The sequence below is a fragment of the Lepisma saccharinum genome, chromosome 23 (assembly GCF_977018435.1).
Source record: "Lepisma saccharinum chromosome 23, izLepSacc3.1, whole genome shotgun sequence".
NCBI classification, from domain to species: Eukaryota; Metazoa; Arthropoda; class Insecta; order Zygentoma; family Lepismatidae; genus Lepisma; species Lepisma saccharinum.
The window spans coordinates 35812737-35837014 of NC_139251.1; the positions used below are offsets into that span (position 1 = coordinate 35812737).

Sequence of the window (24278 nt, forward strand, 5' to 3'; positions counted from 1 at the left end):
CTTCAGTCCTCTCTGAATTTGGCAAATGGCTGAACACCAATGAAGTTTCGTGCTTAAAATCCGACAAAACGAACCAGTTTGTAATTATGCACAACGGCGAATATTCTAAAAAAGTAAAAGACAAACTAAACAGTGACTCATAAAGTGTTATCACAAAGGACCCCACAGACAGGTACAATAAAATTGTGAAAAATGCAGTGAAATCATGTTTTATACTAAGTGAACAAGACCATAAATTCCTTCTCAACCCCCCCCCCTCCTTTTTCACCTGCCATTGCCTATGGCATTCCCAAAACTCATAAACCTGGAATCCCCATGCGCCTTATTATAGCTGGCTTCAATCACCCCAAAGTCCACCTAACCAACTGGCTTAAAAGCAAAATATCTCAGTTCAACCACAAACTAACATGTGTGTTCCGCAACAGTGCTGATGCCAAAAATCCCGTAACCTAAATAGTACAAGCTGACAGTGCAAAATTAGTCAGCACTGACATAGTAGATATGTACAATTCAATCCCCATAGACCTAGCTCTGCATTCAGTTGAAAGATGGCTGACAATAAACAGAATCCCTGCTCTAGAGGTCAAGAAACAACCAGGCTGTTGGAAGTTTGTTTAAAACACAAGTACTTTCAGTTTGAGGATAAATTCTACAAACAGTCAGAGGGCCTTGTGATGGGCAATCCGCTGTCAGCTCCTTTAGGCAACATGGTCATGCACCTAGCTGAAAGAGAGATACTTCGCACTCCAGAACTGCAATACATCTGATATGGAAGGTACGCAGATAACACAATAGTCATTTACAAGAAGGCAGAAGAACTAAACCTTCTAGTGAACAAACTAAATAGCATCTATCCCAGGCTCAACTTCACCGTAGAACAAAAGGAACATGGTAAGATCAACTTCCTACATATCTCAATCAGCCGTGCACTTAACAAATTCATAACCACTGTCTACAGGAAACCGGATGCAGACAACCAGTACATACACACTCTCTCTAGCCATACCTCCAAACAAAAAGATAACGTGTGGATGAACTTTTATAGAAGAGCCTTCTCCTACTGCTGCAGAGAAGAGGATCTACAAGAAGAGATAGCCACCATCACTGAAAAAGCCTTGAAACATGGCTACACAGAAGCACAACTTTCCACTTGGTGCAGTAAAGTGGAAATACAGGTCAGGCACCCTCACCACCCACAAGAAACCCAGCCACAATCAACCTCCAACAACCAATATAAATGGTTTGCTTTCCCCTACCATCCCACCACATCCAACCGCATATCCAAAGCCCTTCTCCCATATGGCATCAAAGTAGCGCACAAACCCAATGCTAAAACATTGGCAGATCCATCAGATCTGTCAAGGAAAGAATACAACAGCACCTATCGGATGCAAAAAAAGCCCAACCCACTACTGGTCTTGCTAAACACATCAAATACAATAGCCATAAAATTCAAAAGGTACAACTCAAACACACTGCCCACACACTTGTAGACACCAAAATCAAGGAAATGCATGCCATAATGCAATTCCCGCATGAGCTGAATATTGATAGCGGACAGGCACCCCACACTTGGATTCCCCTACTACAACAGTTAACACTGGGAAATAGCAGCAGACGACATGGGCGCAGACGACATGGGCGCAGACGTACAGTTAACAACAGTGCACCAAGCGGTGGCCGGAGAACTACGAACAAAAGACGCACATCAAGCAACAGTACAGCGAGTTCCAACGAGGATGGTGGCAGTGGCCACTGAAATTTATAGAACAAAGAAGAAAAAAACAGTTTCGCGGATAAAGTGAGTACTAGTTTCTCCATATTTATATACTACAGCGTCTCTTTTCCCAATTATGAATTAATCATATAGTTTGCAATTTGTATTTGCACTTTGTTATTAAGCTTTGTGTTTCTCTCAGTTTGAGCTAATCGAGACAATGATAATGAATGACGATATGATGAAAGGAACTCTCACAAAGAACATCCATGGACACACTAGGTTTAGAAGCTGGGAACTTCAGTGGTGGGATCAAGTCAACCACTTAACTTACTTAATTAGTTTTATTATTGATACTTGTCAGCCTCCATGGCAGAGTGATCAGCATACCATGCTAAGATGTCAGAGGTTCTGGGTTCGAATCCCGGTCTTGGCATTGGTGTTCCTTGTAACTGTCCCTTCATCAATTTCATCATATCATCACTCATTTTCATCATCAATTAGCTAAAAGTGGCAGAAAAGTGAAGTAAAATAAACCATCAATTATTATTGATACTTGTGTTAATTGGTTGTATAAATAATAATATTTGAACTTTCCGAAATAATTATTTCTTATACAGGGTTCGTCCAATAAGTATCGGGAATGATTCTGTCCGGCCAATGGGAAGAGATGGTGGGTGGTCACTGGGAGTGGGATCAGTATTGCAGGATGTCACGTGAGCTAGGAGACCCAGCTCAGTTGCCTCCAAGCCTTTGGAGTGTGTAGGTCGCGCCTGAAGTGAAAGTGTGTTTAGAGTTTGCATCGAGAGTCAAGATGTAGCGAACCATCGAGCAACGTTGAACCATCAAATTTTGCGTTAAACTGAACAAATCTGCTATGCAGACTTTTGATGTGATCAGTGAGGCTTACAAGGATGAAGCCATGTCCAGAATGCGTGTTTTTGATTGGCATAAAAAATTCAAAGATGGCCGGGAAGATGTCGAAGATGAACAACACGCTGGACGTCTGACATCAATCTGAAATGCTGAAAATGTGGCCAAAGTACGAGAACTTCTGAACAGTGATCACCGGTTAAGTGTTAGTTTGATAGCACAGGAGTTAAATTTACTGAAATCCACTGTGCATTCAATTGTGACCGATGATTTGATTCTGAAAGGAGATCGCCCATTCCTGGTTGCTGCATCATGACAATGCACCCAGTCACACGTCGCTAATTGTGAGGGAGGCACTGGCCAAACACAATATGGCAACGCTGCCGCAAGCACCCTACAGTCCAGATATGGCTCCCCCTGACTTCATTTGTTCCCTCGGATCCAAAGGAGCCCGAAAGGACATAGTTCGGGATGATTGAGGTGGTCGAAGCAGCTTCGACAGGGTGCCTGAACAGTCTTGCGGTTGCCGACTTCCAGGGGCGATGAAGAGTGGAAAAAGCACTGGCAGTGGTGTATTGATGCAGGAGGGTCATATTTTGAAGACTGTTAACACACTGTACATATATCTTCAATAAATTTCTTTTTATGACTTCAGTCCCGACACTTATTGGACAAATCCTGTAAATTTATTGACATGGAAATGTAATTTTATATCTGTTTTATTAAAGTAATATCATATTAACTATGACTATCTTTTTTCTGCTATGATAAGGATGTAACCCAGGTAGAACCCAACACCCTCTTCCCCCCAAAAAACAAGTTGTTCACCCTACAGTGCAAATGTTAATTATCTTCTATTCTTTTTATTAATGGGTAGGGAATTTGATGGATAGAGCCGTATTTATGTGATGACTTATTGCTCTGCATAAAGAGTGTGGAATACAATATTTACTTCAAAATTTATTGGTTATTACAGGTTTAGAAACTAGTGTAGTTTATATTAAATAGCATAGCATGCTGTATGGCTTAATTTTATTGAAGGTAATGTAAATAAAATACATTAGAAAAAATAATATTGTAGATGAAGCACTGCCTCCAAGGCTTCATAGGATATTTTGTCACTGTAAATACCTAAATAAATAAGCTGGACATCATTAAGTAAATAAATAAATTATTTGAGGAATATAATAAATAGATATATATTCATGTATACCAAGCCAATTTTACCAGAATACAAGATTACATATATTACACATAATTAGAAAAAATCAAAAGCAATTATCAATATATTAAGTAATAAATTATTGGATACTACAAACATTGAGAACAGGAAACATTATATTTTTTCTGTGAAGACAAATAATCATTCATAAAAGTAATTAAGACATACATCATGTACATATAATAACTACTATGTATTATTCACCTAATCCATAAAAAAAGCAAGTTTGAAGTCTTCTTACTTCATTTATCTATAGTTAAAAATTAAGTAGTGCTTTGTTCCTTTACGTGGTCAACTAGAAACATTAAAAAAAAAATCTGATCTGGTTACAATGCACTCCTAAATACCATCTTTGTAATATTGAAGATGCAAAATTGAAGTTATGCTATCCAACTTTGCACTTCTTCATTTTCTTCCAGAGATATTAAATTATTTTTATGAATTTTGTTTGAATTGTTGGTGATGATGTTTTAAGTCCACTTTATGCACAGAAAGGCTAATCGGGGCTGGACCTACAGTTTAAAGTCGGATCCGAAACATTGTGCTGTGTGTCTCCACCGAGTATCGAACCCCCTGATTGCAACACAATGATGTTACCACTATGCCAACGAGCAGGCTCATTATGGATTTTGTTGTGTAATGTTTTGTTGGTATTAATCGCATCTATATGGCTGACCCCTCCCCACCCTTTTTTTTTGAAAGGTTATTTTAAAAATCAATGGACACCAGACTATAGATTCACCAAGCTTTCTGAAACCTCAGAAAATATGTGAACTACAGGCTTCGCCGTAACTTTAACTAGCAACACTAGCACCACTGCTCCCCTGCAAGGGTTTCAGATGAGTTGGTGGATCTATACATAGTTATTGACTTGATAAACAAAGATCAAGGATTCCTACACATACAGTGGAATCCTGATTTTACGTTCCCCAGTTTAACATTTTCCCACATTATGCATTCAATCTTCATAGTCCCAATAGAGAAAATGCTATAAAATTTTCCCAGATTTTAAGTTTTTTTCATAAAAACATAAAATCGTGGTTCAACAGTATTTGCTACTGTATGCTGATTTTCTACCTCTTGGGCTATACACAACAATGAGGAATGATTAAATGATGAAACAGGGGATGGACATGACACTTTCATGCCTTACCAGTATTTGAACCTAGGAACCCTGGTTTCATAGCACATCCTGACAACTTGTAAGTAAAAGAAGTGTTACTAAAAAGAGGTAAAGCTATCCCCTGTGAAGTGTGATCTGCCATGAAGGCACATAGGGGTGTGGAGGTAGAACTCCACAGATTCTTGATCTTGGCCATGGTGGAGTTGATGTGATCACTATGCTCCAGTTGCCTCAGGTACTCACTGATTAGAGGCACGGTGAACCAGAGCCACTTTTATGCAGAAAGTTCACACATGAAATCACCCATAGTTTCATCTGCATGTTTGATGAAAAAGGCTAGATTTTCCATAGGGATGTTTGATTGAGGTCCCTTAGTGCTCAAATTATCACCGATGTAGTAATTTTTGGAAAAATGGCCATATTTGAGTTGCTGATATTATCTCTAAGTAGGTTTGGTTTTTGCGGTAGTTGGGAGTATAATTTAATCAATCGGTATGTAGGGTTGCACAAGTTTTCTGCATTTTAAATAAATAATAATGCATTATGTCACTACATCCATATATGTAGTCACCATTGACCCATTAATTGTGGCAGAGATATATATAGACAAGAGTGCTGCATCGAGGCTTTTTTGCTCGATCCTCTAATAGTTTGCACGGATGACATTCCCAGTATTTCACATACAACCATAATTTGTCTATGGTAGTGGGCTTTCAAATATGGATCGTGAAGTCAAAGATGCAGTGAAATTGAAACTAAAGTGAACATTGTCATCATCTCCATGTTAAAATGTAATTTAGCCTATCTTACTAATACATAGCAATATATCAAAAGGAATAGATGATTATGGGCTGAAACTACCATCACTAATTTCACACATATATTTGTACGATTATTGTCACATTGAAATGATATTTGATATTCTATATATTCGAGCGAATCACACTTGAGTGTGGGAAATTCAATCGAGTTCGGGTGAGCGAAAGTGGTCAAATGCAGTACTCTAATATAGACTCTCTAAAATTGGGCCTTTTTTGCGGAGTGTCTGTATATGGATGGTATTTCAGAATTAACGGTTCTCCTATTGCGGGAAGTAATATCTATAGACACTACTTTTTCATGCTATTATTAGTTTATGTGGGCTATTGACAATAAAAAAATCCATTGTTGATGCCTTGTCAGTTCCTGAAAAATATTTTTTTTGCAATCTGGAATTAGAGCCGCGGTGGTGTAGTTGATAGGGTATCTGACTGCAAAGTGGGAGACCCAGGTTTAATTCCTGGGGTGGGTGTTCTGAGGTCGAAATTTTGCCAGCCTAGTTCCTGCATAAAAGTGGCTCTGGGGCTCACACAGCCTCAAATCATTGTGTACCTGGGGGCAACCCTGAAGGGTAAAGGGGCCAGAGCATGGTGCAGATAACATCACCTCCAAAATGCCTGATTGATTGAATTGGTGTCTTAAGTCCACTTTATGCACAGTAAGGCTAATCGGGACTGGACGTACAGTTTAAAGTGGGATCTGAACTACTATGTGCCTCCACCGGGAATTGAACCTGATCAAAATGGCTGAGATCGAGAATATGCCATGTATTCAAGGCATACCTTTGACCTTACCTAACATGGAATGTTTATATATAGTCTATATATAGATTGTTTTTCTTAACTTCGTTTTGCGGCAAGTCTTTTTATAGTTAGTTTTTGCATTATTTATGAAGACACGAATTTGCGGTTGCATCTAGGCTATATATAGATGATTTTTTTTTTGGTCACACTTCTCTTCAAGGCCGCTGCAGGGAAGGGGTTAATACAAAGATACAGAAAAGCAGCTTAAAATGTTCAAAACAAAATTCTAGACAATAAATTTTAATGTTTTGGTTTATTTATTTATTTCTGTTGGTTTTCTGGTACTTTTTGTAATTGACAACCATCCATGCCCAGACCGGGACTTGAAACTGGGAACTTTGGTGTTCAATAAACAAGGTAGTTTCTCCGAGAGCCAAAATTTACAGTTGTTTAATCTAGTGATTCTCACATTTATTACATTAATATGACCACTAGTAAAGGTTGGACAGTGAAATATAAAACATATATATTAGGGAAGGACTGGTATGAAATTTCGGCCAATACCGATAAGGTTCTGATATAAAATTTACCGATACCAATAAACGATATTCTACCGATCCGATATAAAATTCCAAATGGTCCTTAAAGAACTTGAATAGTTCATTGACCTTAATAAATGTTTGTTTCCAGATGACTGCAGTGCAAAAGAGGTTGCATATTGAGACATTTACTTTTTTAAAAAGTAGAACACTGAGATTATCGATAAAAAATTATTACAAAATGGCAGAATTTTGCAGTAAATTATAAGATATTTATAGATAGTATATCAGATCGATAAAATAATCAGTAATTTTACCAATACACCGATGCACTGATATGCCTATATCAGCCGATACCAATAGTGTACCGACTAATTGGTCACATTCCTAATATATACAGGGTGAGTCACCTAAAATTACCACCGGAAATATTTCGTAAACAACAATAAATATTGAAAAACTGCTTTCGCAGATATATAGGTATGTGAGGAGCTCACAAAATTAATGGACACAATACGTTCAACTACATAAGGAAATACAGCTTCCAACACAAACTTAGTTTTTTAAAATGGAAACCCCATTTTATTTTCAGCTCATTTGAGAGTCTGGAAAAAATCATTAAGAATGGCGTTTGTTACATTGTAATACGTCAAGTAGTTCTCAAGTAATTGTAACGTGAAGTTGAGTGCAGAAGGTGCATACCCACTATGCCTGTCCACAGAACCAAGCACAAATGCCGTCGTGCATACAGCCTGCATGCTTGTGCTGCATTTTTCCTACACTCGCCATAGATAAGTAACATCTAGGCCTTTTCAGAGTTTAAAAATACTATTTTCTTAGCAACAGTTCTGACGTACATACAAACGTCTGGTTAATCAGTGTACTATGCTTTATTTCATAAATTTGTTAAATCAATTTGAAAGGTGCAATTTATAAGGTGCAAAGTATAAAAGTTGAAAACTTAAAGATTTCTCATTACCAAATGCGAAGAGTTGATTGTTCTGATGTACTAAAAATTATGACGTAAATGAATGAACGCCAATAAAAAATTAGAAAGATGTTAATGTACTAACCTTTATGAATGTAACTAATGGCGGAAAGTTTAAAATTTATACTTTTTAATGTACAAATATTTGTTAACTCAGAAATATTTATCAGAACCTTTTAGATAATTTGTCAAAGCTTACTTATGTATAAACTACACATTTTACTGTAACCCGCAGTTGTTGGAACGTAACAACTTTCCTAGGCACAACACGTAGTATGCAAAACAGTAACATGTTTCTTATGATACACGAATGACGTAAAAAGGGGGATATGTATGTTACGACATACAAATCAACTTGTGAGAATGTTTGTTTCAAGCATCAACTTCATGTTACAATTACTTGAGAACCACTTGACGTATTACAATGTAACAAACACCATTCTTAATGATTTTTTCCGTACTTTCAAATGAGCTGAAAATAAAATGGAGTTTCCATTAAAAAAACAACTAAGTTTGTGTTGAAAGCCGTATTTCCTTATGTAGTTGAACGTATTGTGTCCATTAATTTCATGAATCCTTCTCATACCTATATATCTGCGAAAGCAGTTTTTCAATATTTATTGTTGTTTACGAAATATTTCCGGTGGTAATTTTAGGTGACTAACCCTGTATATATATATTCATATTTTCCTATCAAAGAACATACAAGTTTGACAGTTCACAGTTTGAGTCCTGAATTGGACAAGGGTGCTTTCAATTATCACAATTAGCCAAAAGTGTCAGAAAAGTATGTAAAATTTGAATAAGGGAGAAACTAGTACTCACTTTATCTGCAACACTGTTTTCATCTTTTCTGATCTATTGATTTCAGTGGCCACTGCCACCATCCTCGTTGGAACTTGTTGTACTGTTGCTTCGTGTGCTTCCATTGTTCGTAGTTCTCCAGCTGCAGCTAGGTGCGCTGTTGTTAACTGTATGTCTGCATCCGTGTCATCTGCTATTTCCCGGTGCTAACTGTTGTAGTAGGGGAATCCAAGTGTGGTGTGCCTGTCTGCTATTGATGTTTAGCTCATGTGGGAAGTGCATTATGGCATGTGTTTCCTTGATTTTGATGTCTACGAGTGTGTGAGTGGTGTGTTTGACTTGTACCTTTTGTATTTTATGGCTATTGTATTTGATGTGCTTAGCAAGACCAGTAGTGGGTTGGGCTTTTTTTTGCATCTGTTAGGTGTTGGATTCCTTCATTGACAGATCTGAAGGACCTGCTGATGTAATGTTCCTTGCACTCGCACTCTGCATCATATACACCTGGGTTATCAAGGGGAGAGAGGAAGTACCGTTTGTGTTTGTTTAGTTTATCAGTTATTTTGGCATTAGGTTTGTGCGCTACTTTGATGTCACAGCAGAGAAGGGCTTTGGAAATGCAACAGTACAACAAGTTCCAACGAGGATGGTGGCAGTGGCCACTGAAATGAATAGAACAAAGAAGAAAAAAAAACAGTTTTGCGGATAAAGTGAGTACTAGTTTCTCCATATTTATCTACTCTCTTCAAATTATGAATAAAATTTGAAAATTCAAAAAGGGAATTTCAAAACAATAGTACAGGCTAAACTAATTTGGATTCTACATAATTTACATGAGAGTATTTCAATATTTTAAGTATAATTCATAGAACCCTTACCTTTAAAATCATTTCTATTGTGAAGACCCCCGTGAAAGCATAATCAAATAAATTCAAAATTTTATTTCTTGGACTGTCTTCCTCTACAGGATCTTCTGCTGCTAGAGCAATGCTACTCAGGCTGATAACTACCATGATGAAAAAGTCAAAATATCGTAAATTAACTACCCAATGAGCTGCTCTACGAAGTCTGAAAGAGAAAACAAAGGCATTGTAAACAACGTAAAAACAGCAGTTATAAATGTTTCTTATGTAAACACAGTGGCGGCAATCTGGGGGGTGTGGGGGGCAGCAAACCCCCTACTTTTTGCCACTTTTGCCCTCACACTATTCTAAATCTTATCTACCAAGGGAAAGTAAACTGGTAAACTTTTTGACTGTTTCAGTCGCAAATAATCCAAATTATTTTTACTACGTATAATTTTTCTGGAATAAACTAACACAGTGATAGTTTTTCCAAGTTGCACAGATAGACAAACAGAATGATAATAGACAATTTTAAACACAATGCACAGCACCAACTTCTCTTACCCACTCCTACGATTTGAGTTTGAGATGTTGTTTTAAGTCCACTTTATGCACAGATAGAATAACCAAAACTGGACACAGATTAAAGTGAGATCCAACCACTATGTGTCTCCACAGGGTATTAAACCCTGGACCTTCTGATTACAAGATGACAACATTACAACTACGCCATTAGAGAGGCCCACTCCTGGGAATTGAATCAAACTAATTGATTACATGACATGATTATATACATTATATCATACTGTAATATTGAAAATCTTCGTCATCTATCATGCTGTATAACCCTCTAAAACTGTTGAGGAAAATATTATTTTAGGTACACTGGCATGCCCAGGATTTTTGAAAGGAGCGGTTACATATACTTTTTTTTTAGCAGTCAGCCCTCATTTTGACATCTTTTCCTGCTTTTCACATTCTTTCTTTAAAGAATACTAGGCCAAAGGGAGGGTTTTTTAACCCCCATCAACCCCCCCCTCTTAGGCATGCCACTCTTTAAGTAGCATCAGAATCTACTGCATTTTGCATATAGTTATGTGCAAACTTAGCTTCCAGGGAATACAAATGCATCTAACTGTACCAGCCTTGAAACACTACCAATAAAATTCTAACAATTATACTGTGTAATTGCTTTTTAGTTAACTAAATATGACATTTCAAATACATAGATCTGAACTACAATACTTGCACTTTCAAGAATTTTATAACCTAATTTACATGTTTGCTTTACAATAACATAACACCTCTTCTTATGTACTCAACAGTTATGTTTGCCATGACTACATTAGGAAAAGAACGTTAAATAATTAAAATGCTAGTTGAATGTACTGAAAAGAGTTAATACATTACAACTACCATGCAGTTTTAAAACAGGGTGTCTACCAAAATAACAAATCCCAAATTCTTGACTTTTTCTTGACCTTTTTCTTTTTTCTTAACATTTATTTAATCGCCCCCTACTTAAGTACAGAAGCAAAATTAAGAAAATATATATTTTTATTCAATGAAAAACCCTTACCACAAGGGTAAACTGAAGCTGTACTTTACCAAGAGATTTAGGCTTGCTTTATTTATTAATGCATGTAAAAATTTATGCATCAGACTTCATCCTGGATGTGAAATGGCCACATTACTTTATTTAATATTTTTACAAAACTTCACGCATACAAGAATGTAATTAAGAAACAAAGTGAACAAATCTTACAATCGATACAATTTTAGATTTCCAAATATTCAATTTTAACAAATCCAAGTACAATGTAAATTCATTATAATGTAAACATTTCTTGACATTTTCTTGACTTTTGTAACATTCTTGACTGGTAGACATCCTGTAAAACTATCAATGTATCATTTATAAAATAATTAAAGGAATGTTGCCAAAAAATAACTTACGGATTTGTAGGAGACAAAATAAACATTGAAGAATACGGAAGCATAGGCTTTGGCCCTGTTTCATCATCAACTCCACCACCACCTGCAGGATTATCAGACTTTTTTCCATTCTTCCCTTTGCTGGTGAAACAAATAAAGAGAATTCAGTTACATGTTCAACAGACGAAATAAGAGGAAGTAGATTATAGAGAGTATACACAAAGTGTCTGACACAATATAATTATTAATAAATCAGAAACTAATGAAGATACAAATTAACTGGTGTATATGATATATATATAAACTCAAAAAGTTTTATGTCCTGTATCGGTACATTTCTATGTGTGCTCCTTTTGTTGCACGGAGAATGTCAAAACTGTTATCAATTTTTTTTCACACGTTTGGGTCAGTATGTCAACATCCACAGTTGCTGTCGCGTTGTTTATTCTGGCTTTCAGTTCATATGTTCATCACTTTTGACCCATAAAAATTTCTGCCACATATCCCCAAAGAAAAAAAATTCAATGGGCTTTTGTCAGGTGATCTCGGGGGCCAAGGAATCAAACCACCACATCAAATTCATCTTCCCAGCAAGCGTTCGTTCAAAACACGACAAACGTTTGAAAAATAGATTATCGTCTTAACATTCTCCGTGTGACAAAATTAACACATAGAATTGTACTGATACAGGACATAAAACTTTTCTAGTTCATCTATCTGCCATTGCCACCAGTTTATTTCTATCTTCATTAGTTTCTGATTTATTAATAATTAAAATGTGTCAGACACTTTGTGTACACCCTGTATATTAATTTCAAGAAGTTATCCAAAAATAGCTACACAAATCATGCAAGTTCCATTGTAATGAAATACATGTTCTCCTTTGCTTGATTCAAAACCTAATATGTACTTATCTCACAGGGTTTGAAGCACCATTTGGTCAGTACAGTGGAACCCCAATTTTACATTTTCCCACATTATATGTTCAATATTGATATTCCTAACATAGCTAAATGTTATAAAATTTTCCCTGATTTTAGATTTTCCTGCATTTTAAGTTTTTCCAGCTTGATTCCCTGAAAAACGTAAAATTGAGGTTCCACTATAATGTAATGAAAACTTAAAGTCAAAAAATTTCATTCAATAGTAATAAGTTATAGTGTATTTGAAAAACTTAAATGAAGTTTATATTTTGCACTTCTTAGGTCCACAGAGCAAAGAAGAAATATTTAATGCAATCTGAATTTATTAAAAATATTGTTTTTTATGTTTAAACACTTAGATCTATCTTGAGCCGCATATGGTGAAGCTCATGTCCGACATCTACAACGACTGGATGCTTTGCAACGACAATCTTTAAGAATTTGTCGTGGCATAATGAAATCTCGTCCTAACATTAGTGTCTATATGGAAAGCCACGAAGTTTCCCTAACGCAACGTCGTCAATCGCTTACTACCCATTTCTTATTAAAAACATGGGAAAAGCACGTTCATCCATTCAACAAGGCATTTGCAATACAGCGTCAATGGGAAACCGCTCAGGGTCTCACTTCCGCTGATCCCTCCTATTACTTCCTGTATTGTTATAACATAGATCGGGTGGCCTATCATACATCATTTACATATACACAACCATTGCTTTATCAGCTGCCATTTCCCCTTGTCACACCCCCGGATATTCATTACATAGACAGAGGACCACATCATTCTTATTGGTAACGATGGCCCACTGCAAATTTTATCTATACAGATGGCTCTAAGAGCGGCAATGAAGTGGGCTGCGCTTATTATGTAGTGGAGACGGATGACGTTCATCAATATCGCTTGCCACCCGATATTTCCATATTTTCGGTGGAGAGTTATGCCATATTTCGTGCCTTGATTTATGCCTACAACAAGGGTTTCCCTCATACTCTTATTCTGACGGACGCACTAAGTGTCCTCCAAACTCTGGCACAAACGGGAGCAGCGTCTTTTCGTATGACTGTCTTTATTTTCTTAATATTACAGCAAATCTCAAAAATCTGTCTACAGGGTCGTAGGGTGACCTTTACGTTTATCAAAGGCCATAGCGATCTTAACGTCCTTCACGATCGAGTTGCCGCTTACGCGAAAAGGGCTCGAGCGGCAGAGCATGTTATACCACTGCGATTGCCATACACCGATCTACTCCCATGAGTAAGGAAAAAAATCCAATCTAATTGGGATGCTTGGTCTGTTCACGAACTTGCCCATGCCACAACCTATAAATGGGTGGCGCAACTCGGCACCAGGCAACCCTGGTTTCGTTCTCTGCACTTGCCTCGTGAAGTTATAACCCTTGCAATTCGCCTACGCACAGGCCATGTACAAACTCGTCAACACCTGGTGCGATTGCACCTAGCATCTAATCCTTCGTGCGGTTGCGGTGCAGATACCCAAACGATCAATCATATTTTCTTCCAGTGCTCGTTATGGGAGCAAGTTAGAACCACACTTCATCAGTGCCTTGCTAGAATATGAACACCATTTCCTTTGTCCATTTCGACTTTACTCCATAATCCCGGCCCTGCTGTCCTGTGGTTCCTATACGGATTTCTCCGTAAACACAATACCTGGTTGTAAACATGCTTCTGTTGATCAACATTGTCTACCCTCAAGGTCAAGTCCGTATCAAAAATAGCGCAGACGTCCGGTGCGTGTCCTCCAGGAGAGGATGGACACGGAGCTTGGAATACTCAGGTGAAGGTCTGTGAAACGATTATATCGTGCGGGTTGTCAGACATTGTCTGTCCTCACCCTTCAGCCCGTTGTCCAAGATCGCCTTAGTTCAGGTGATAAGGGACATAATCAAGAAGAAGAAGAAGAAGAAGAAGAAGAAGACCTATCTTGATAGAGTTAATACTGAGAATCCCAGGGTGGGCTCACAATAATAGATTGAGTATTAGTGATGACAAACAAATGCACAATGCCAAGAAAAAAAGTTCATTCACAAAGTCAAACTTTTCAAAAATTATTTTCCTCATGTTGGATCAAGGAATGTACTCATTTTGATATACAGTAAAACCTTGTTAATCCAGACTAATGGGGGATAAGTTGACCTGTTTAACGAAAGTCCGGATTAACTGAAATAACCTAAAAAAATAGTAGAATGTGCATTAAAACTCAGTTTATAGCAACAAAACACGTTTATTATGGTGTATTTAAAGGGCACTATACACTATACAGTACAGTACAAAGTCTGCGGGAAACAGAATTTCATCAGTGGCTACCAGCCTTTTCTTTGAGAAGTTCTCTTGTTGACTTCTAGCCACATTTAAAACCTTGTATTCTGCTTTTTTTCTTTTTTTGTGCCTGTCCGGATTAAGCGAAGTCCGGCTTATTGGGGTCTGGATTAATGAGATTTTTACTGTATATAAAGACATTCAGGTTTTCAAAGCAACTTTAAAGTAAATTTCCAGTTTCTTATGTAGTGCTTTACAATACAGCCCCTGGCCATATTATTAGACGCAGCACAATTTTTTTTTAAATAATAGTTTTGAAGGGGAAAATTATACAAAATTCACCATTAGTTATCTGAAAAATTTCCTGTATGTTATTTGAACCCTGGCAAATACGAGTAATACGTACAAATGCACTTTCTTGCACAACATTGATAACAATAATGGTAATAGTAATAATAATACATAGTAACGTAATTCGACACAGTGGACAATTTTAACAGTTCACTTACTTTTCACATTTAAAATGTTGCAATAGTGTTCTTTGTGGCTGAACTTTGATTATTGTAATGAACAATATGAAAAGAGGAGGTACTGTTGTTACAAACACCAACACCAAATGTCTTTGTTGTTGAACGAACATGCCGCAGTTCAATTCAAGCTGAGTTGAGAGGAGGACGTCTTGCGAATAGTGAATCGTATTTGTGCCAAATTTTGCAGTGATATTGTTTTTGTATACTGTTAGTATATTTTTTAAATTTAATTATTAACATTAGGGAGTAATGGGTAAAAAAGTGACTTGACACCGAGAAAGATGGCTGAAATTAAGACACTAATAAAGACAAAAATGTTCTCTAATCGTGAGATTTCTTGACAATCTGATGTGTCTGAAGCAACAATGAGGCGAATAAAGAAGAAAATTGAATATCGTGGACAGTGTGAGCCACAAAAGAAGGACAGATGTGGACGTAAAACATTTTTTACTCCAAGATCCTTACGCTGTTTGAAGAACATTTGCCACACGAATAGATTTGAGTACAAAGGAAATTAAAGATAAACTTGAAAAGAGTGGTGTTCGTGCATCTGAAAGAACAGTAAGGCGTAGGCTCTCTGATATGAACCTGAAGGCACTCAGACCTGCTAAGAAGCCAAAATTAACCCCTGCTATGATTCGTAAACGTTTTCGTTGGGCAAAAGCTCACAAAGAAAAATATTTGAACTTTTGGAGATCTGTTGGCTTTAGTGACGAGTGCACATTTGAAACCTTGGGGAATTAATCTCAGTTTTTGAGAAGACGTCCAGGTGAAAAATACAATCCTGATTGTGTTGTGCAGACTGTCAAACATTCAATAAAAGTTTTGAATTGGGCAGTCATTAGTGGCAAAGGTACAGGACATCTGTACTTGGTTCAAGGAACAATGAGCCAAGAACAGTATAGGGAAGTGCTTAGAAGAAAGTTGCTACCTCAAGTAAGAGAATGGTTCCCAAATGGAGAACAGTTTGTATTCATGCAGGATGGAGCCTCATGCCATACTGCAAAATCAATAAAACAGTTTCTACAGAGTGAAAATGTCCCTCTCTTGTCCTGGCCAGGAAATTCTCCAGATATGAACTCAATTGAAAATGTTTGGTACCAAGTGAAAAAAGAAGTGGCAAAGCAAACAATTACGACGAGAATTGGCCTAATTGAAAAAATAATTGAAGTGTGGAATCACCATGCTCATATGAAAGAGACAGTACAAGCATGCATTGATAGTATGCCAAGATGAATCCAAGCACTGATAAAGACCAAAGGCGGCTCAACCAAATATTAAAATTGACTTTCAGTCATATGTACATATTATATAGCTAATATTCAAGAAGCACAGTAAGAAATTATATTTGTAACTATTAATGTATCAATTGATTGTTGTTTTTTGTTAAGGTTCACATGCAATCAATGTAATATTTCATGTAATAAAATATAAATAAAAGAAATAGAGAATAACAAAAAAATTAGACGAGAAATAACATACTTAAAATTCTGCATAAGATTTGGAGGTGCATCTAATAATTTGGCCAAGGGCTGTAGTAATAACCACATTTTAATTGTCATACTGCACTTGTTATTCGAAATAATAAAGTTTATTAAAAATTAAATTAAGAAAAATAAATCATACAAATATTTTTATAGAGAATATCTCAATACTTAGGTGACTTGCTGCCATTCTAAACAACATCCACTTCTTCCATTATGTCATGTAAAGAAAGATAGAAAGGAAAGAAAAATACTAGAAAAGCTAGAAAAGGTGCCCCCTTAATTCATGACAGCCCTGTATATATGTGTGTGTTATATGGAGTAACTTAGCGAAAACACACGCATGGTTTCATGCTAGCTGACAGAATTATTCCATGTATAACATACACCTCAGTTTTTAGGGTCAAAAATTTTGGAAAAAAGTGCATGTTATGCATGCATAAATACAATAACATTCAATATAAAGAAACTAAGTCCACTTACAAATTCATCTTATCCGGATTGCCCGAAGGTGAAGGTGGGCAAATCTCAACAGTTGGAGGTCCCCCATCTGTATTAATTTGCAATGATTGCATCTCCTTACCCAACTCATGCGTTTGGTGCTAAAAGAAAGAGTTGAAAGGCAAAATAGTACAATAATGAAATCCATGTTAAGTGTACATAATGATACAAAAACAATCGTTACAATAAAAATTAATTTATATTGACATTTTGCATTCAACATTTATGAATAGTTCCTTAAACATGTCACTCCTCCTCGAGACATCGAAAACTAACAATTACCATGGAACTGCATTACAATCAACCACTGCCTCCAATTTGGACATCTTCACCTACGAGGGATAGTCGGGAAAAAGGTTTCCCTAGTCTGCTATCTGCAGAGAGTTTTCTTCTGGAGAAAGAACATGATGTGAGCAGAAAGAGGCATCATTACACTATTTTTCCACATAGTCCCCAGTGACATTCAGGCACTTGTCGTACCACTTCACAAGTTTCAAGAAAACCTCTTCGTAAAACTGCATGTCCTGTTTACGGATGAAGAGACTTGGATCAATGTTGAGAAAAATCAAAATTTTCATTTTAATTTCATTTATTTGTCCATCACATGACATACTGGAAGTCGCACCATTCGTAGAGAACAACAGCTTGCACTTCATCCTTTGTCCACGATTGCAACATGCCTGTGTTCTCCATACCGGCCGGCACACACTTCTCAACTCTTCCTTTCTTAAACATGCTGGTGCCCTCTGCAAGGGAATGGCCGTGCGACACACAATGAAAGAAGGTTGATGCATCTATAACAACAACATATTTCCAACTAAAAATTTCCACACTTTCCAGAAATACACATGTGGGAATTTTTTTTCTTCCGACTATCCCTTGAACTTGACACTGAAAAGTAAACAATCACCCCAAACGAGTAATCAAAATTTTCAAAAACAGTCAATTAATATAAGTGTTAATGCAGATTGAAAGTTTAAAAGTTTGTAAAGGTGATCAAGAACTAACTGTTTACCCTCAAGACATCTATTCATTATGGAAGAATAAATAGTGATGGTTCCTTCGTCGCTTTGTCATCCGATACTGAGTGACCATCCCCTTAAAGTGCATGTCAAATTACAATATAAATCTTCAATCAACCTAGAGGGTGACAGCTTTTTGCTGCTCACTTCCTCGATGGCATAGTGGGACGATATCGGAAATTTGATATCGTGATATATCATCAAGAAAATATCATCACAGACTTTACAATACGATAATTTTTCCATTCTGAAAATTTTAATTTTAAAAATAACACAGTGGTTAAAAGTCCAAAACTAAGAATGAATAAATCACCACTGATCAGCTACAAAGATAATTTTTCCATACCATGATATCAGTGATATATTATCTCCATGATATATATTGCCAAATATCGTGATGATATATTGCTAAAATATAACAATATATCGCCAACATGATATAAATTGCCAAATATCGTGACAATATATCACCAAAATTTCATGATGATATATCGCTGGCATGATATATACAGCCAAAATATCGTAACAATATATTGTCCAGTTGATATCACCTGGGCAATATTTTTTCAATATCGCAATATATCTCCCAACACTAGTGGTAACATTAAGGAATCCCAGGTTTGATTCCTGGTGGAGAAAACATTTTTCCCTTACTGGCACTGTGTGGCCCAAAACAGAATACCTCTGCAACATCGAAAGTTAGTTTGTTGTGGTGTTAGTGTTTTTAGTAGGACTGAGCCGATACTACTTTGAACCAATACTCATATTGGTGCCGTTACCCCTATCGATTCCCACCAGGCATGGATTCATGGGGAGGGTGACAGGGGTGATCGCCCCTCCGAACTGACAGGTTTTTGCATATATTATGATCATAATATTTTTCAAGACTTAAATGTTCTGTCTTTCATCACAAAGTTTAACAGGATCGATAATATTTTTTTTGAAGTTTGATGTAAGCTCACTATAAGATCATGATAGGCTAATCGAAATTGGAACTACAGTATATAAATTTGGATCCAAGCCACTGTGCCTCAAGAGATGAAACCGAGACCCCTTGAAAGAATAGTTTTCTTTTCATATTCTCTTTAATCCTTAAATTTGATCATTCAGTTTACCATGGCAACGGGAGGAATTATAAAAACGATATATGTACAATAATAACCATAAACCATCTATCTAGGACCTCCCCAATGGTCGTAATGGTAACGATACTCGGTGGATGCTTGTCCTTGTTTGCATTCAACTTCAAGTCCAGTCCCAATATATCTGTGCATATAGTGCACAAACAAAACTCATTAACCAACTATTCCAGCCAGGCTCCTATTTTTGCAAAACAATACGCTAATGGAACATGGAAGTCTACTTGGTTCCTGATTGATTGATTGATTGATTTAGTTTATTTTACTTCGCGTTTTGTGCCTCTTGGCTAATTTGCGAAGATGGGGATGAGTGATGACATGATGAAAGTGATGAATGGACATTTACAAACAACCAAGCCCGACTGGGATTCGAACCCGGGACCCTTCGCGTCACAGCACGATGTGCTAACCACTCGGCCACAGGGTCAGGCGTCTACTTGGTTCCTGTCCACAGTACTATATATCGTTTATGCAAAACAGTGCAAGTATAGGTTAAAATTGATAGTCAGTAAGGTGAGGTAGCTATCCGACTGAAATTTGCCCCTCCCAACTGTAACTTCTGGATCCACCTCTGATTCCCATCAGTTTCGATACTGATGCTTGAAAATAGTAACAATGAAAAGATGTTCAAAATATTTATTAATATTAGCGAGTGAGTATTCCATTCCAATTATAAGATTCCATATATTGGAGTTTCCCTTTAAAGTATGCAGCAATTTAATCCAAATATTAAATACCTCTTATGTAATCATGTGCAACAATATTGGTGTCATATAAATGGAAACTTTGAACTTTGCATGATTTCCAGGATAATTAAGATTACACAAAAGTGTTGCATAGCATTTTCCCAGACTCCACGAAATACCATAATGTCAGAAAAGTATTGGCTAGTAACAGTAAACAAAAGCCAATTGATACTTTCCGATACAGATACCACTGGAATCGGCTGATACCGATACATCAGCATCAACTCATCTCTAGTTTGCAGAGCTTCTAGGAGGTTTATGACATAGAAAAGCTTTACGTGCAAATTCAGGATAGATGGTGGTGAATGTGCAAAAAGCAAATAGAAAAAGGACCATGTGAAGAATTCTTGCAATGTGGAGCTTTCTTGCTTGCTTCTGCAGTGAAGCAGATGGTGGGAGTGTATTAGCAACATAATCTACATGACTCACCATGAACTGGCGAGCCACTTATACAGGTATGCCTTGTTCTCTATAATGTGTACCAGATACATTTTTCCATTTTTGTCTTCTCCTTGTAACAGGTCTCTTATCAGGTTTTCTAACAAGGATGCTACAGGGTGTCTGAATTGAAACACCCTAATGGCAACTGTCTGATATATTTGATATATCCAAATGAATTATACATCGATAAATGTACGAGGGTAGGTCATAAAGTCTTTATTATCGTAGTGATGAAATTTAGCTGGTGTCATGAACGCCTGGGGTGGGGTTAGTCCTTCTCTACATATGCACCACACAGAGCGACGCACTTCTCCCAGCGGTGGATGAGCTGGGGGAGCCCCTGGTTGTAGAAGTCCCCACTTTGGCTGCCGAAGAACTGCTCCACCTCAGGAATCATCTCGTAATCATCCTGGAAACGTCTTTCACACAGCAGGCTCTTCATGCGAGGGAAGAGAATAAGTCACTGGGTGCTAAGTTGGGTGAATAGGGTGGGTGGTGCAGAATGAGGTGGTGCGTTGTCATGGAGCAGACAAACACCCTTGGAGAGTTTTCCTTGGCACTTTGATTTGATGGCCTCCCGTAACTTGGTCAGGAGGTCCTGGTAGTGTCTTCCTGTGATCGTTTGACCCTTCTGAGCATAATCTGTGAGGAACACGGCCTGGCAGTCCCAAAAAACGCTCACCTTTCCCAATGACTTCTGCATCTTCCCCTTTTTTGGAGGTGGTGACCCCGTGTGCGTCCACTATTTGCTTCATTGCTTTGTCTCAGGGTCGTAGTGATATACCTAACACTCGTCCATGGTTACCAGCCGATGAAAAAAGTCATCAGGATCAGCCCGGCACATCTGCAACAGTTCCAGAGAAATGTTCCTTTGGATCACTGCGCAAACTTTCACTGTCTCCACTGGGGGTGCCATATTGGAAGCGACGCTCCAGCAGCGTTCTGCAGGGCTATGTTGTTGGCTAGTTCTGTTGGGCTGATACTAGAGGGAATTGCACTTACCTCAGAAACACAAACATTGGCTTCAGTCTTGTTTATCACTATGATAATAAAGACTTTATGACTGACCTTTGTACATAGTCATAAAGTTTCTGTGAGCAAAGCAGTAATTAGTACATTTAGTACATTTCTACATGCCATATGAGTTCCATGGAGGATGTTCAGCCAATACACGATTTCCCGCCAGGTTGCCTGTAGCATGTGTGGTGTGACTGTCCCAATGGCAACTTGAATCCTTTCACAAAGCGTTTTGTCACTTTGGTTGAATACACCACGTCCTTGAAATTTGATAAACATTGCAAGACAGGATGGTGACATGTTTGTTCAATCACAATTATGTAGTAAGTGTTAATTAATATGGAAGTAGAACATTTTGGTGCTGGGTCCTTTGGTGTTAGATAATTTAAAATTTTCACAGTTATACTACCATGCAGCATCTGGCATACAAAACGAAATGGTCTCATGTTTTCATTATAAGAATATCAAATTAGGGTATTCCAATCTGGACATCCTGTATAATTATTTCAATCCTCTCCCATGCATGCTACATGACCTGCCCAACAAACACTCCACAATTGTTAGAAATTCTCTTCTACCTCTGCCAATGAATGACTTTTAGTTTTTGTTTTAAGTTCACTTTGTGCACAGATAGACAAATTGGGACTGGACCTACAGTTCAAAATCGGATCTGAATCACTATGTGCATCCACCTCCAACTCCAGACCCTTTCATAATAAGGACATGGCATTGCCATTAACTCTGAGTTTTCAGCCTGAATAGGACTGGTGGCAACCCACCATTGTGAGGAAATTGGGGAGCAATGAGTGAGTAGTGTAATCCAGTCATGGATATCTCCTATAATGGCTGGGGCTTCGACGTGCTGACCCCACGTCAACCCCTTACCAGTTGAAGATCTCCACACCTCTATGTAGGATTGTGGGAGGGAGACTGGCAGTCGGGAGATAGGCCGAGGGTCTTACGGGCTGTAGATCCACGGGTTACATATTATATTATATTATTACCACTATGCCATCAATGAAAATAAACGATTACGTACCTCTCTGTTCTCTTCTTCCTGCTCCTCTTCCGCCGCCGTCAATTCTTGTGCATTCGCCAAGTTATCAACAGCAATGGCCAAGAACACATTCAGCAGTGTATAGTTACCAAACAGCACCAAAATGATGAAATATAAGGAATACACCATCCCCTTTTTGTGGCCCCCTTGAGACTCAATACCTTGGTACATTACTTCATTCCAATCTTCCCCAGTAAGAATCTAGAAAATAACAAAGCATATTAATGAAATGAAACAAACTTGTAGTGATTGTTTACACAATCAACTTTCCCACTAACTTCCCTGAAACTTTCCGGGAATTTTCAAATAACTTTCCAGGCTATTTTACATGTCTTTTTACTAGTATTTAGATGTTGTCTTCAATGTTTAACTTCACTCTGTATGCTAATAAAATGAGTGAAGTTTATTCAGCACTGGCAAAAATGTATAAAAATAAATTTTAAAAATAATTTTACACAAAACATCTACAATCCAGAAGCTTGTTGGGAAAAATGTGACATTTGTTTTTTCAGTCTGTGATCCTGGCAATCATAAAACACATTCAATTTTCTTGACTTTTCAGAGTTTTTGAATGATTTTACAAAATTACCTGTTTTCTCCATGACCTTTTTCACTCCTACGATGATTTCCCTAACATCTACAAGTTAGTTGAAAATTTGACAAATGTTATTTAAAAAGGAAAAATGATACATAGTCAGCAGAAAGTCACACATGAAAATCATCTTGTGCTCTATTTTGTTTATCTTTGAGCTTCGTTGAATAAATTATAATTTTCTTGATATCTCTGAAGTTTAGATATGGCTTACATGCATTACAATTTCAACTGCTGAAAAATTTGCACATGCATTTTTGACGAAAACATGAAATGTGAAATAACTCATTGTAATGTTAATTTTTCATGTTTCTGAAAGATGAGAGCTGCATTTTCCTACCCTGTTTTGTCACGAAATGATGCGAAATGAACTGCAAAATGTGAAACAGACGCTTAAACACGAAATTTAAGTTTTATTTACTGAGCGACACTTTCAGAAGTCAGAATTATTATGTGAGTTATGCAATTCATGGAGAATTTATTAATTCCGCTGTACATATTTGAGAAGCAAAAACAGACCCCTTTATGCAAGAATAAACTTAATACTCTGGTAACTACATAAATGTGCTATTAGAAGGGATATGTTTATTTTGTGTAACTTTTTAAATCAAATTTAAAATTAAATTTAAAAATTTAAATTATATTCAAAATTTTAAAACCAAAATGTCATTTTATATATTTCTCTTGATCCAATTTTTTACTGCTATAACAGCGACATTTTGTTTTATTTACAGTTTTAGACCTGAAATTGCTTCTGTTTTTGTACCGAAATTTTGCTTTGTGCCTATATCTATTACACAGTTAAGAATATGAAACGCTAAAGTGAAACATTTGTGAATTCTTATGCTTATCCCCTTCTACAAACAGTTTGCCACATACTAAGAAAATACAAATACAAACAAATAAACAATGTTGGCAATTCAAAACACTTGGGGTGT

General features: G+C 37.1%; 1 protein-coding gene across 9 annotated transcripts in view; it reads right to left on the reverse strand.

Annotated features, from left to right (window-relative positions):
- cac (calcium voltage-gated channel subunit cacophony) overlaps positions 1 to 24278 on the reverse strand; it is a 248158-nt gene that overhangs the window by 157629 nt on the left and 66251 nt on the right. For all 9 annotated transcript variants that reach the window (XM_083109913.1, XM_083109914.1, XM_083109912.1 and 6 more), the window contains exons 12-15: positions 22731 to 22949; positions 17309 to 17427; positions 11630 to 11749; positions 9707 to 9896 (exon numbers count right to left, since the gene is read on the reverse strand). In XM_083109913.1, coding sequence (XP_082966039.1) covers positions 9707 to 9896; positions 11630 to 11749; positions 17309 to 17427; positions 22731 to 22949 — 648 coding nt within the window. The remainder of the gene's footprint in view (positions 1 to 9706; positions 9897 to 11629; positions 11750 to 17308; positions 17428 to 22730; positions 22950 to 24278) is intronic.